The sequence below is a fragment of the Episyrphus balteatus genome, chromosome 1 (assembly GCF_945859705.1).
Source record: "Episyrphus balteatus chromosome 1, idEpiBalt1.1, whole genome shotgun sequence".
Lineage (NCBI taxonomy): Eukaryota > Metazoa > Arthropoda > Insecta > Diptera > Syrphidae > Episyrphus > Episyrphus balteatus.
This window is the reverse complement of record NC_079134.1, coordinates 43,888,401-43,901,312: the sequence shown is the minus strand read 5'-3', so window position 1 is coordinate 43,901,312 and position 12,912 is coordinate 43,888,401. Positions and strand designations below refer to the sequence as shown.

General features: G+C 33.1%; 1 protein-coding gene across 1 annotated transcript in view; it reads right to left on the bottom strand.

Moving 5' to 3' along the window:
- Positions 1 to 3,401: 3,401 nt before the first annotated feature.
- LOC129918645 (nidogen-like) overlaps positions 3,402 to 12,912 on the bottom strand; it is a 22,135-nt gene continuing 12,624 nt past the window's right edge. Inside the window, exons 7-8 of the mRNA XM_055999308.1 lie at positions 5,771 to 6,043; positions 3,402 to 3,423 (exon numbers count right to left, since the gene is read on the bottom strand). Of these exons, the coding sequence (XP_055855283.1) occupies positions 3,402 to 3,423; positions 5,771 to 6,043 (295 nt within the window). The remainder of the gene's footprint in view (positions 3,424 to 5,770; positions 6,044 to 12,912) is intronic.

Here is a 12,912-nt window from a genome sequence, read left to right as displayed (position 1 = left end):
CTTTTTTTGTGTGATTTATCCTTAAGAAATTAATGTCTTATTGACAGAATGAGATATTGGTGAAATCTCTTGAATTTGTTTATTCATATTTTCTTTTCGATTTGGTTAAGTTTGTCTATTCTATATAACGTCTTGAGTCTTCAGTCTTGATAGAGGTTATTTTTAAGCTCATCTACAATATTATAAGGTTTGTCGGAGAGAATCAAAAGTGATAAATTAGGGCTGGGTGGTTTACTGGAAATGAGAGATACCATGTTGCCTAATTAATTTATTCGATTTTGATGAAGGAAATGATTAATAAATCGAAATGCTAATGAATATGTTAACATGGATCAAAGCGAAAATGTCAAGAGGTGAGTTTTATTTAAAGAAGGAATTTTAGGCACACCAGGTACCTACTATTTAACCTCTCAGGAGGGAGAAGATTTTAAAATGAAAGATATTGAATATAATAGTACATGACGGTAATCTCTTAATATACTTTGTTTCGATAACGATAGGCAGTATTATACAAAGTCAAGTGGACCATCTTGAACTGACTTGAATTTGGTATAAATTTTTGCATACCTATATTACTCCAGTCAAAGCGTCATTTGACCTTGCGCAGAGAGGCACTGTCAGTTTTTATTTCATGGATCGATAGGGGTATATTTAAAAGGCTTAAACCCAATTTCTCACCACCTGATCATTCTTTTTAGCGGAGTTATTCACAAAAATGCATTTTTTGGGATATTTTACTTCTAAGCTAATATCTTTGCTCCAGATTGTCGTAGACCAAAAAATAAACATACATTCTCTTCCTTATACTATTTTCTATAGTTGTATGTAATTTCATTGTATTTGAATGAGTAAATACAAAATGGCAGTTATTTAAAGTCAAATTCTTGCTGTTAAAAAACACATTTTTGTCATTATTTCGAAAAAAGCTTATATCACGATTGACATTTTTCCAATTTATTTTGTAGCCCTATTCATGTCCTGCATTTTACAGAAGAAATCAGCTCTTTATCACCAAAGATGGCCGAGCAATTGATAAATGAACGCATGCAAAACCGGTGCGAAAACACCCAAAAATTGGGAATAACTCGGCTTCAGAGTGTCCTACGACAAAAAATAAAGCTATTAATTGTTCGTTACAACATTTTCTATCGATTTGGTGCACATTATTTTTGTTGAAACAAATAAAAAATAAGTTATATTAAGTCAAAGACGTTTTTTTGTTTAGCAAACTTTTGCCTTATTATTTTATAAACAGTGCAAGTATTGGCTAACAAAATAAAATATTGTTGTAGCCCTTTAAATTATCTACAATTTAAAAAAAAAATTAGCTCTCTACGACCCACACGAGCCGAGAAATTAATTTTTTTAAAAAGTTCCAAATGCCCAACGAAAAACATGAGACAAATCCTCTTATAACAAGAAACAATGAAAACAACCCCTCTCACTGAGAACTATTATTCGACTTATAAACAAGGGACATATTTTTTAAATTTTCTTACGGAATGATGCTTTCTTAAAATTATAATAACTCGGCTCGTGTGGATCGTAGAGAGCTAAAATTGTAGATAATTTAAAGGGGTACAACAGTATTTTATTTTGTTAGCCATTACTTGCACTGTTTATAAAATAATAAGGCAAAAGTTTGCTAAACAAAAAAACGTCTTTGACTTAATATAACTTATTTTTTATTTGTTTCAACAAAAATAATGTGCACCAAATCGATAGAAAATGTTGTAACGAACAATTAATAGCTTTATTTTTTGTCGTAAGACACTCTGAAGCCGAGTTATTTCCAAAAAAACGATATTTTTGGGTGTTTTCGCACCGGTTTTGCATGCGTTCATTTATCAATTGCTCGGCCATTTTTGGTGATAAAGAGCTGATTTTTTCTGTAAAATGCAGGACATGAATCGGGCTACAAAATAAATTGGAAAAATGTCAATCATGATATAAGCTTTTTTCGAAATAATGACAAAAATGTGTTTTTTAACAGCAAGAATTTGACTTTAAATAACTGCCATTTTGTATTTACTCACTCAAATACAATGAAATTACATACAACGATAGAAAATAGTATAAGGAAGAGAATGTATGTTTATTTTTTGGTCTACGACAATCTGGAGCAAAGATATTAGCTTAGAAGTAAAATATCCCAAAAAATGCATTTTTGTGAATAACTCCGCTAAAAAGAATGATCAGGTGGTGAGAAATTGGGTTTAAGCCTTTTAAATATACCCCTATCGATCCATGAAATAAAAACTGACAGTGCTTCTCTGCGCAAGGTGAGGCCCTTTCTTTCGTCGCGACGCTTTGACTGGAGTATATCGGAAGATTTATATGTTTAAAAATAATATCTTAAAGTATTTTTGTAAAATTTCAATTTTGTGAAAAGTTATAGACAAATGAAATTTTGTACGTCTTTTTGTAAAAGAAGGAATGAAAAAATAAAAATTAATTAAATTTGGTACACCAACACTGTGTAGGCTACACACAATACTAAATGTACACACAACAATTTACAAAACAAAATGTTTAAAAAAATGCATTTATAAATAATTGAGTTTGTAAAAAAACACTTGAATTTTTACTAATTTCTAGGGTATGTGGGACAACCATTTTTCGAAATTCGAAATTTTATAAACTTTCATTATCTGAAAGAAAGTTTTATTGCAAATCATAAGAAACAAAATGATGCATGTTTAAACGTTGCCGCAAATTTATTTTCAATGGTACGATTATTTGCATATTTTTATAATTTGACATTTGTTATCGCTAGAAAAAAATTTAGAAACTAGAATTTTTTCATCAAATGGCTTATAGCTCTGAAATTGTCGGGTGCCTTTAATGGTCTTAGAAGAAAAATACCGTTGTTCCAACTCAGCTTTTTGATTTTTTTTATTCACTAACTAAATTTGAAGTGAATTTTTTTGAAATAATTCCCAACCCACTCGAAAAGTTTTTGCTACTAAGCCTCCTGGCTAGAATTTTGTGGAACTGTCTTATTATCACTGAGAGACAGAGCGATTGGCCTGAAGTCTCCATTTTGGCGACTGTAAGCTGGCTGCTAGTGACATCTTGTTCTTGGCTGTTGTGTAGTAAGTGTTGTAGAAATTCGAGGATGGTTCTTCGGCTTCGTCTTCACTCTTCAGCGATGACTTCGTTGGTGGTATTGGATTCCACAGAGGATTATGATGCTGCTTTGGTATCGAAGGATCCGACGAGTACCTTGTTGCTCTGTTTTTTGACGAGCTTTCTTTGTTTGTGAAATATTTATGCAGTTCTATATTCATGAAACGAACGTTGAGTTTATTGAGTTCCGCTTCTTTCTTGGCAAGCATATTTATTTCTTAACATCAAGATGTGTACGCTGTTCATTGAACTCCACTGGGTGAGCTCTCCTTTTATGGATTCCTTAGCCATTTGCTGTGGTAAAGGTCCTCGAACAAAATTGGTAAGAATTGGTTGCTTTGATTTTTGAAGCGGGGATTGTAGAAATTGGTTTTCGGGGTTAGTGGACCCAGAGTTATTGTGTATCCGAGGCTGTGTGTTATTATTTGGACCAACTAGTTAAGGATCAAGGGGGTGATAGCCCCAGAGATCCCCCTAGGCTAGGGATTACCCAAGGTAGTAATTTCATAACCTAGCTGTTATATCTGATTTTAAGAGGGCACGTTCAGTGAACTCAAAATAGTATTCAATTTGAATAACTGGCAATTCGGACGCGACCTGCAATTTCGAATCATTTTTGAAAATGTAAAAAAATTGTCAACTTAAGTTACTCGAGCGCTTCACATTAATCTGACAATTATGTTACGGAATATTGCTAATTTGACAATTAAAAAAAAAAATAATGAGTAAGTTTTTGAATAAAACAATCTTTTTCTTTTTGTTATTACGATATTCCAAAATAGTCATACATTTTTTTAATGTTTCTGGTGTAATTTTTTTGATTTTTCCACAAGTTTCTTTTTCACAAATACACTCATGATTGTAATGAATATAAAGCTTATTTCATAAAATTCACAAAAATATTTGAGAACCTAATAAACAAATCAAAGCGTGTCGTCCAACTTCAAAAACGAGCCCGATATTGTGATCAGCTGAGATGGCGAAATGTGATATCAGACGCTAGAGTGGGAACTGTTCTAGAAAGTGAGAGACTGGGAAAGAGTGAGATGGAAATCCTTTCTCCCCATAGGATTTTCTAACGCAATTGAGTAACGCGCGAAATCCCTTCCTGGGCTCCCCTACTATTTAAAAAACTACTTCCAAGAATTCGTCAAGCATCTTCGCTATTCATTTTCAGTTAGTCATCTTACGTTGTTAAAAAAGATAAGTCATCGAATTAATGTCCAATTAATTTAAATTTACTTGATTCTATTGAAGCGTTTATAACTACTGAACGCACAGCTAAGAAAAAAACATTCAAAAGCCACGCGCCAATCCGGTCTTATCTGAAATAGAGATTCGCGCATGATAAAATGCCATACTGCAACAAATCACTTCTCAGAAGAAGTAAGAACAGAAGTACTTCTCAGATTATGTGCTTCCACACACACACAGGAGGAATAGAAGTACATAGTTTTAAACAAATCTGGTTGTACCAAGATATTATTCTTGGGTCTTATCATCTATAATCCTCTTATCAAACACTTACCTTTACTTATTTTCCTGTAATTTTAGCTCTTTTTTCCCCTTTCAACTTTGATTTTATACCTCCTAAAGTCTGATATCATGAACTGCGAACAGTCATAATCTCCATCACCACCGTGCTTCGTTGTCATTATTGCGTCCACATGGAATGCCCTTCTTGCATGAAAAATCAATTTTCAACTTTGAATAATGGACCCGAGGCACTCATAAATAAGTGCTTTTTTTCACGCGGATGATTTCGTAAGTTGGAACTATATGAATCTACACATTGAGATTATTATGATGATTATTATTATGGCATTTGGGCAGCCAGGGAGAGAGAGATTGCTCTCCCTCCTCCTTCATCATATTATTATATCTGTCTATACTTTTTTACTAAGGTAGTTTCAGCAGTCCTCCCTATAGTGTCGGGAAAAAAGGACAGATACGAAGGTCGTCGTTCAGTGCATAGAAGAGGTAAACCAACACGAAAGATATCCATCGGATTTCTCAATTTTCATACCCCGCAATACAAAGTTGGCATACAAGAGTGGTGCTTGAAATACACCTTCTACAGTGGGTCGAACGGAGTGAAAGACGCTTATGTCAATATTTGTGCCCCAAAAGGTTTTTCTCTCTATGAAAAAGCTGGGTGAATCTGGGATAAAAAACAAACGACGACGGAGGTAAAGATAGACGACCGACGAAGCTGATGGAGGCCATGAGTCTTCTTGAAATAACTAAAAAAAAAATATATATAAATAAAATCAGAGAGGTGGTAAATTTTAGGCTGCCCAGACGAGTTTTTTTTTGTTTTCTTTTAATAAGAAAAATTTGTAATGCTTAGTTTTCAAAGGCTGAGGTAAGCTCGCCAGAAATCAAAGTTCGCGCTGAGGAAAGAAAATTAAAACTCAGAGAGAAATAAAAAGACCGAATTCTTTAAATTATATTAATGCTTTTTTATTCAGAAAACCAATTAACTATTTTTCTTAATTTTATATTATATGTACGCTCTAGTTTTTTGGCACATTACTCCTGAATCACCCTGTATAATAGATAATATTTATAATTTATGGTTATGGGGCGTTTCGGTGGCGGTAAGTTGGTGGACGATTGGGGTGATATGGGTATAGCGTACCACTTATACTCGGCAGGGTTGATCTTGGCATTGGCTCTTGGCGGTAACATTATACCGCCGCTTGCGGCGCTGCTGATTGCTGCCGAAACGGCTGTTAGGACGGGTGGCAGGTTCTGCGGAAGTGGCGCATTTCTTTGGCGATTTCGCCATGCTTCCTCGGCTACCTGACGCCGAATTCGGGCGTTTGTCATTTCGATGGTCGTCGGTGGCTTTGGTATTATAGGCTGCGATGCAGCCTTTTTATGAGTTTCCACTACTGTCTTCGTTTTTACCCTGAAGGTGAGAAATGGGAAAAAATCTGAAAAAGTTGTGGCGTTAAGAACATCTTTGAGAACTTTTACCCTCTTTTGATGTTTCATTTCCTTCTGTTCTTCTTGAACTTTTTTTCATCCTTTCCTGTATACTGTTTCGCGTTACTGACCTTCGACCGATGCACGGCGGCGATATTTGGGTGTAAATATAGGATCACCATGTTTTTGGTTCGCCGATAGTTTGATCTGTTTGTTCTCTTGTACTTGGAGAGCTTGCTAGTGAAGTGTCGTTTGAAACTGTAGAATCACTTAAATCTACAGCAACATGTTTCATTTCCAACGTTCTAATTATTATTTTTTGTTTTAATTTTTCCTGCTGATACCAATTTATTTATTAAGATATGTATTTATATTTTACACAGTTAGAGTGGAACACAAGACAATTTAACAACAATTAAACAAATATGACTCTATATTTCCTTTATCTGCATTCAGTGCATTGTTGTCTTGTTGTATATAAAAGTTTCAATGGTATCAAGCTTTCTACCATCTGAGACACTTACTAACAGGCGAAAATCCGATTACCGATTTCTTTGAATCGTTGTTTTTGAAGTTATACATCTTTTGGGACGTTGGAGTATGAAATTTCACATTAAAGTTATTTTAAACACACTGGTCACCTTGTTTAATAGATAAGAACTCATAGACATACAAATTGCATTGCAAACGAACCCAATTCTTATTGCATTGGCATTTAAGAGATGGCTCGTAAATTCAACTTAGCCTCGAAGAAGTATTTTTTTTTTTTTTGAAATAAAACAAAATGTGTGTCAGTTGAATCTTTTTATCTATTTATCTTTAATCGTACAAATTCAAATATAACTGGGGACTGACTGGGGTGGATAGAAAAAAAATGAAAAAATAAATAATTGCGTGGGAAAGTGTGATGAGATATTATTTTTCTCTCGACGACGGATTGGTCTCACGCAAAATCAAAGTTAGATTCGGACACTTCTGTTAATAACTTAAATTCTTCCGTGCTCAATTTTATATAGATGTTGTAGCTAGAAGGTATGGGATTTGTTAATTGATAGTCATTATGGTGTGCGTAAAAGCTTCTTCTTTAGCTGTTGGTTTTTTTTAAGAAAAAAGAAAAAATGATAGTTGTTCTGATGATAGAGATGATGGAAAAATAATTACATCAATTACGCCAGTGAAAGCCGTTTAACACGAAAATAATATACTTTCTATTTTTCTAGTAGTTTGGTTTTTATGAAAGGGTTTATATTATATTGCTATGGAAGTGGTTAAGAAATTAAAAAAAAAAAGAATATTGAAAACAAGACCTCAGTTGAAGTGACTCTTGAAACATGTTTTTCAGTGAATTTTGATCCCGAGCTAATGCAACATCTTTATCCGGAGAGATAACTCAAGATCAATTTGAGTATACCTAATATAAAAAAAACATAAATAACAATAAAATAATTGCTATCGCATATCGTTTTTAATATATGATTAACTATTTCAGCCTCGACCAATTTCGAATATGGTATAGCTTAACCTTTCGAATTTCTTTATGCCTAGCTTCTAATGCTTTTTCTGAAAGGTCACAACTCACAAATATGCAAATGAAAATACAAAAAATTATATCTTCCGCATGGACAAGAACCTTATGAACGCTGCTAGGTATGTGGTACAAACTGTATTTGGAAAGATACATAGTTTTCGAATCTTCCCATAATTTCATGAATCTTTTCAATTGTTGTGATTTTCTTTTCTCTTGAATATTATCGCGAAGCTGCGTAAAAATTCGTTGCCAATCCATATTATCTCCGAACTCAATTTAGGATCTGAAAAAAATCTGCGGGCCGTATTTCCGTCATTGATTGTACCATAAACAGGTTTATCCTAAAATTGTCTTGAATAGCGGGCGTAAAAGGTAATCTGTAGGAAATATGCATCAAGCAGTCGAAACGTTTGATCCACGAATATAGCGATGAAAGTGAAAGGTCCAACTTCTTATCTGCTAATAATGGCACAAGAGACAAAACTGCTTTTAATACAACATAAAAGTTTGTATTTACAAATACAAACGTTTTCTTATAATTTCTGTATTCGGATTTGCCATCAAAGCCCTATGAGCCAGTGTTGTAAAAGGATGCAATCTCTTGGGAAAGCATTCTTTGCAATGTTTTTTTTTTTTTGTAGTTCGCATTCTTGACCTTACTATTTAAATTTAAAAAAAATTCTCAAATCGATTAACAAGAGCTCCATACGAATTTGAAAGCAATGTTTAATTGAATTACTTCTTCTTAATTTCCTTAATTTCTTTCTTATAGTATCATTCCATTTTTGCGCTGCGTTGCAAGAAATCTAAGGCCCCAGATATTTTCACATAATCTGCCAAATACTCAAAATTCGCATCAAACAATTTAAGCACTTATAATTGTTTACAAAGTTTGGCAAGTTTACTTTGGTGATTATGTCTTAGTCTTATCGAATTTTATAATGAATTCTGACACTTAGTTGTGGGATATTTGAAGTGTGATCGCAAGTATTAGCTTTAAGAGCAAAAAATTTTTTTGTTCTTAAATTGTTGACGCGATTATATTCCACTCTCAATTTTTTCTTCAGATGAATTTATATCGTGGCTCTTAAAATTGGTTTCCTTCTTATCTAAACTCTGAAAGCTCTTACGAAATTCGACCCCTTGTATGTGACTGTAGCGCTTATGTTTCCACAATTTAAGCCATACATAGAATGCATTTCCTGAATTAAGTCATTAATTCGATTGTATGAGTGTGTTCCATCGAAACGCTTACAAGCTAAGGCAATCAACTATATTTCAAAGTTTGCATGAAGCCAGTGATATGGCGTGAATCCTAAAAACCTACGATCTTTTCTGAACAGTAATAAAAAAAGTAAAGGGCCTAAATTGCTACCTTGTGGTATTCGGGAATTAACAAAGAATTAGTTTGATTTAAAACCGTTAGAAAGCAGTTAGTAGGATCTATTCAATAGATAAGATTGAAGCCATGTTATAAGTCTTTCACTAAATCCAAGGGCTCGTAAATACACTGGAAGACAATAAAAAAAGAGCAAATTAAAAGGTGACAAAAATTGATTAAAACTTTTTTTTTTAATGAGGTCTTAAGAGCTGATTACTTAAATAACTCCCATTCCTTGAATATATATCTTTCAACCAAACAAAACCAACCTTATTTTACTTGAATATGCTCTTACCTTTTTTTAACTAATGAACCTCATTTTTAGTCACTCTTCAACTCAATGTCCAATCAAATGAAAAATCCTTGTGAAAACCTGATGCCATTAAAAGACAACTTATGGTCTAGGATTTAACATTTGCATCAGGTTTCCCACAGCTTTTTGCATCTTTTCTATCCATCATCATCATCATTGCCATCGTCTGCAACTAATTACGAATGCAAATTGAAATGCAAAGTATGAAATTATCTAGGTCAAGGCTTTTATTGTGTCTATTTTCAAATGTCCCGCAATGTCTTATACATTAGCCTGCTCCTCTTCTGTCTACAATGGCCATTCTTATTACACAACCAACCATACAAATACCATAATACTATCCATCAGTTAAACATTCTTATGACGCTTTTGTGATGGCTCTTATCTTACGTCCTTATAGACACACCGGGAGACCTTGCGGGATACTGACTTAATTAAGACCTAATGATGGTCTTCTGGTCACAGTAGAGAAGTTGTTAAACGATGGTTATTTTTGAATCTATCCTTATATGCGTGTTTGTGTGTTTTTAGGTGTACGAAGACGTGTCAGCGTGGGTTGAAAACACCTTTTCGATATGGCAGCCAGGGAACGACACATGGGAATTTATATTTGTAACTTTCTGGGTGATGTCGTTCTTGGTTAATTAACTCGATGATCAACGAAGTCAACAATTTAAAAGGCAAATGTGTGCTACCTCACCATCAATCAGGCCTCAACATCAACTGTCCTGAGTTTGGAGTATAGTGTGGGCTGTGGGGGTATAGATATGGTGTGTTGTGGTTCGTGGATGGAAGAACGTTTAAATTTAAAACTGTGAATATTGAAGTCAAATTTATGCAAAAGAAATTTTTATTTAATCACTTTCAGCTGACAAGCGTTGGAAAATTAAGATATTCTTCATTTTCGCAGAAATTGTTGTGTATATTTTGAGAACAGTATGCGTTGCAGGATTGTGAAGAAGAAAATAAATGTTATTAAAAACTAAAGTTTCTTTTACTTACTCATAAGTTATAACTAAAGCCTAGTACGCAGATGGGGAAAAATTTTATTTCGCATACAGATTTTTTTTCGGAAAAATTTTGTCCTGAATATTTTTTCATCTATTTAAATCAAAAAATAATATTCTGTTTTTAATAGTGGAAGATTGCTAGACAACTTGGAAGTCGTCCAGATTGAAATATGGAAGTGGTCCAACTTCGGTCGGTGCCGATGAAGAACATCTCTCCGATGAACAAGGCGTGAACTGGGAATTTTCCGAAAATCTGTTATTCCTTGGTTCGATTTCCGAGAAGAGTTTATCGTTATGAGGAGATCGGAAGCACCATCACAGCAGCCCCTGGAAAACTACACCCTTCTAGCAAATCTAGATAGAGTTTTTAAGCAACATGGTTCCACATCAAAACCTAATTCTGCAGGAATTCAACACAAGACAGCAAGGAATGATTTTTATTTTTGTTTATCCTTACAAGTATGATATTTTTTTAGCAAGTAAAATTTTTAAGTTAAAAATTAAAAAAAATTAGTATAATTGAGAGTACAAATGAAAAAAAATGTTTAAACAAATTTATTCTATCTAATAAAAATATGTTCCATGAAATTTATACAGATTTAAAAAAAATGTACACAGTACACGTACTCCATTCTCCATAGCAACTGCAAACTTTTGTAATGGACTTGTGTGCTGTAATGAATGGCCTAGTCCCTAGTGTCTTTATTGGGAATCAAAAAAGGGTTCCACAAATTTAAAAATGTTGCCAAAAAAAGATTCAAGATTCAATCTCTTTCAAATATAGAATTAAAAAAAACAAATTTGCCCGACTAAGAAACGAACACGAACAAATAGGTCGTAATAAAACAACGACCAAAATTGTCGTATTTTGTACTCTGTAAATTACAATTGCTCAGATTTAGAAATTATAAGGTCGAATATTAAGCCTAGTTTATTAATTAAATAATAAAATTATATTTCATTCAATTATCTTCATTTTCTTTTTCTTATGTTGCAGGTTCCAATCCCTACTATAGGAACTTGATTTTTTTTTTGGTGCTCCTGTGGATATGTTTTTGCCTTTTTTGTTTACATTACAATGGCAAAATAGGATAAATTGCTAATTTTTTTACCTTTACAACATAAATTATTTTTTTCTTTTTTCTGTATGCTATTTTAATTTTCAATTTTAGAATTAAGTTAGATTTAAAGCAATTAAGTATTTTATCTAAAATAAAAACAAGATATTTCATGATTTTATTTTATGATGTGGTTGAACATGCTCCCCTCGTAGAACGGTCATGTTCAATGATTCTTGGTTTTATTTTTTCTATGCCACGACAATGATGATGGTGAAATACGACCTTTTCGGCTTTATTCACGTTTACTTTGAGCTGATATCTGTCAGGTAAATTCACAGGAAATTTCTTTTACTGTTTTGGATTTTCTCAAAATCGATATAAGTCAGGGATCTCGGTTAATAAAAAGTTCTTCGCCTTCGCGGGTTATACATTTTTGGTAATCATTGTTGAGCCTCATTTTTATCTCTTGGATGGTGTTCGATGGTCGAAACCGATCCAATAAGTGTATTGTGGAGCTATCGGAATCGGAAGGCCTTCACTTTCATGAATTTTTATTCTGTCATCTATGAGATTTTCGTAAGCTGGTATGAAATCTAATTCCGTTTCCACCTCAGACGACCATCTTAAGTTTTCTTGGAGTTGTTCTACTAATAGGGTCGAAATTGTAGGTGGTGGAAAACGGACCGGTGGTGGGGTGTTTTTTATCCTTTATAAGGACCACATCCCAATTTTTTTTTTATAATTTGGGGATGCCACGCGACCCACACTTTGAAAAACACTGATCTAAATATTCGACTAGAAATTCCCTATTTCATTTCTTACAGCGTGGAAACAGAAGACAAGCATTATTTCCCTTTTTAAATTATGCGGAAATTTTTTGAAATAAGTACTAGATGTAAGTTATAATTTAGCGGGTGATCTGCGTACTGCCAGGATAAAAATCCTCGCTAAAATTTATCTTTTAAGGAAATGTCTATGAAAGATAAATTTTATCGTGATCTGCGTACTAGGCCTTAACAATAAAATTAATTATAAATGTTGAATAGCTAATTAATTAGTTATAAATTATAATTATGATCAAACATTGTCAAAATGGACCGATTAATGGATAATAAAGTGTTGAAAAGTACGAGTTTCTATTAAGGGGCCTTACTTCAAGATGAAACAACTTTCAATTTGGTAAAAAAAAAAAATATCGAATAAAATATTTTAGTAATCGAACAATGAAGAACAAACTGCGAACAACGAATTAGAATTTAAAATAATTGAAAATCCAAAAACAAAAATTGGAGTCATTCCATCTTAAAGGCCAAGTCCAACTTAAGACAGCCATCCGTATACTATAGTCAACAGATAAGTGTTCTAAAAAGTGTAAAGTTGAAAGATTTGTCTTTTTCAAAAGATCTGGAATTAGAATATTATTTGTCCTTGCAAATAATTTTTTAAATTTCTTATGATGTTATCACGTAAAATTATCTTTCGTTAACCGTCCTAACAGACAACCAATTTTGTTTCCATCACTGCTTTTTCAATTTAAAAATTAAAAAAAAAAAAACAGT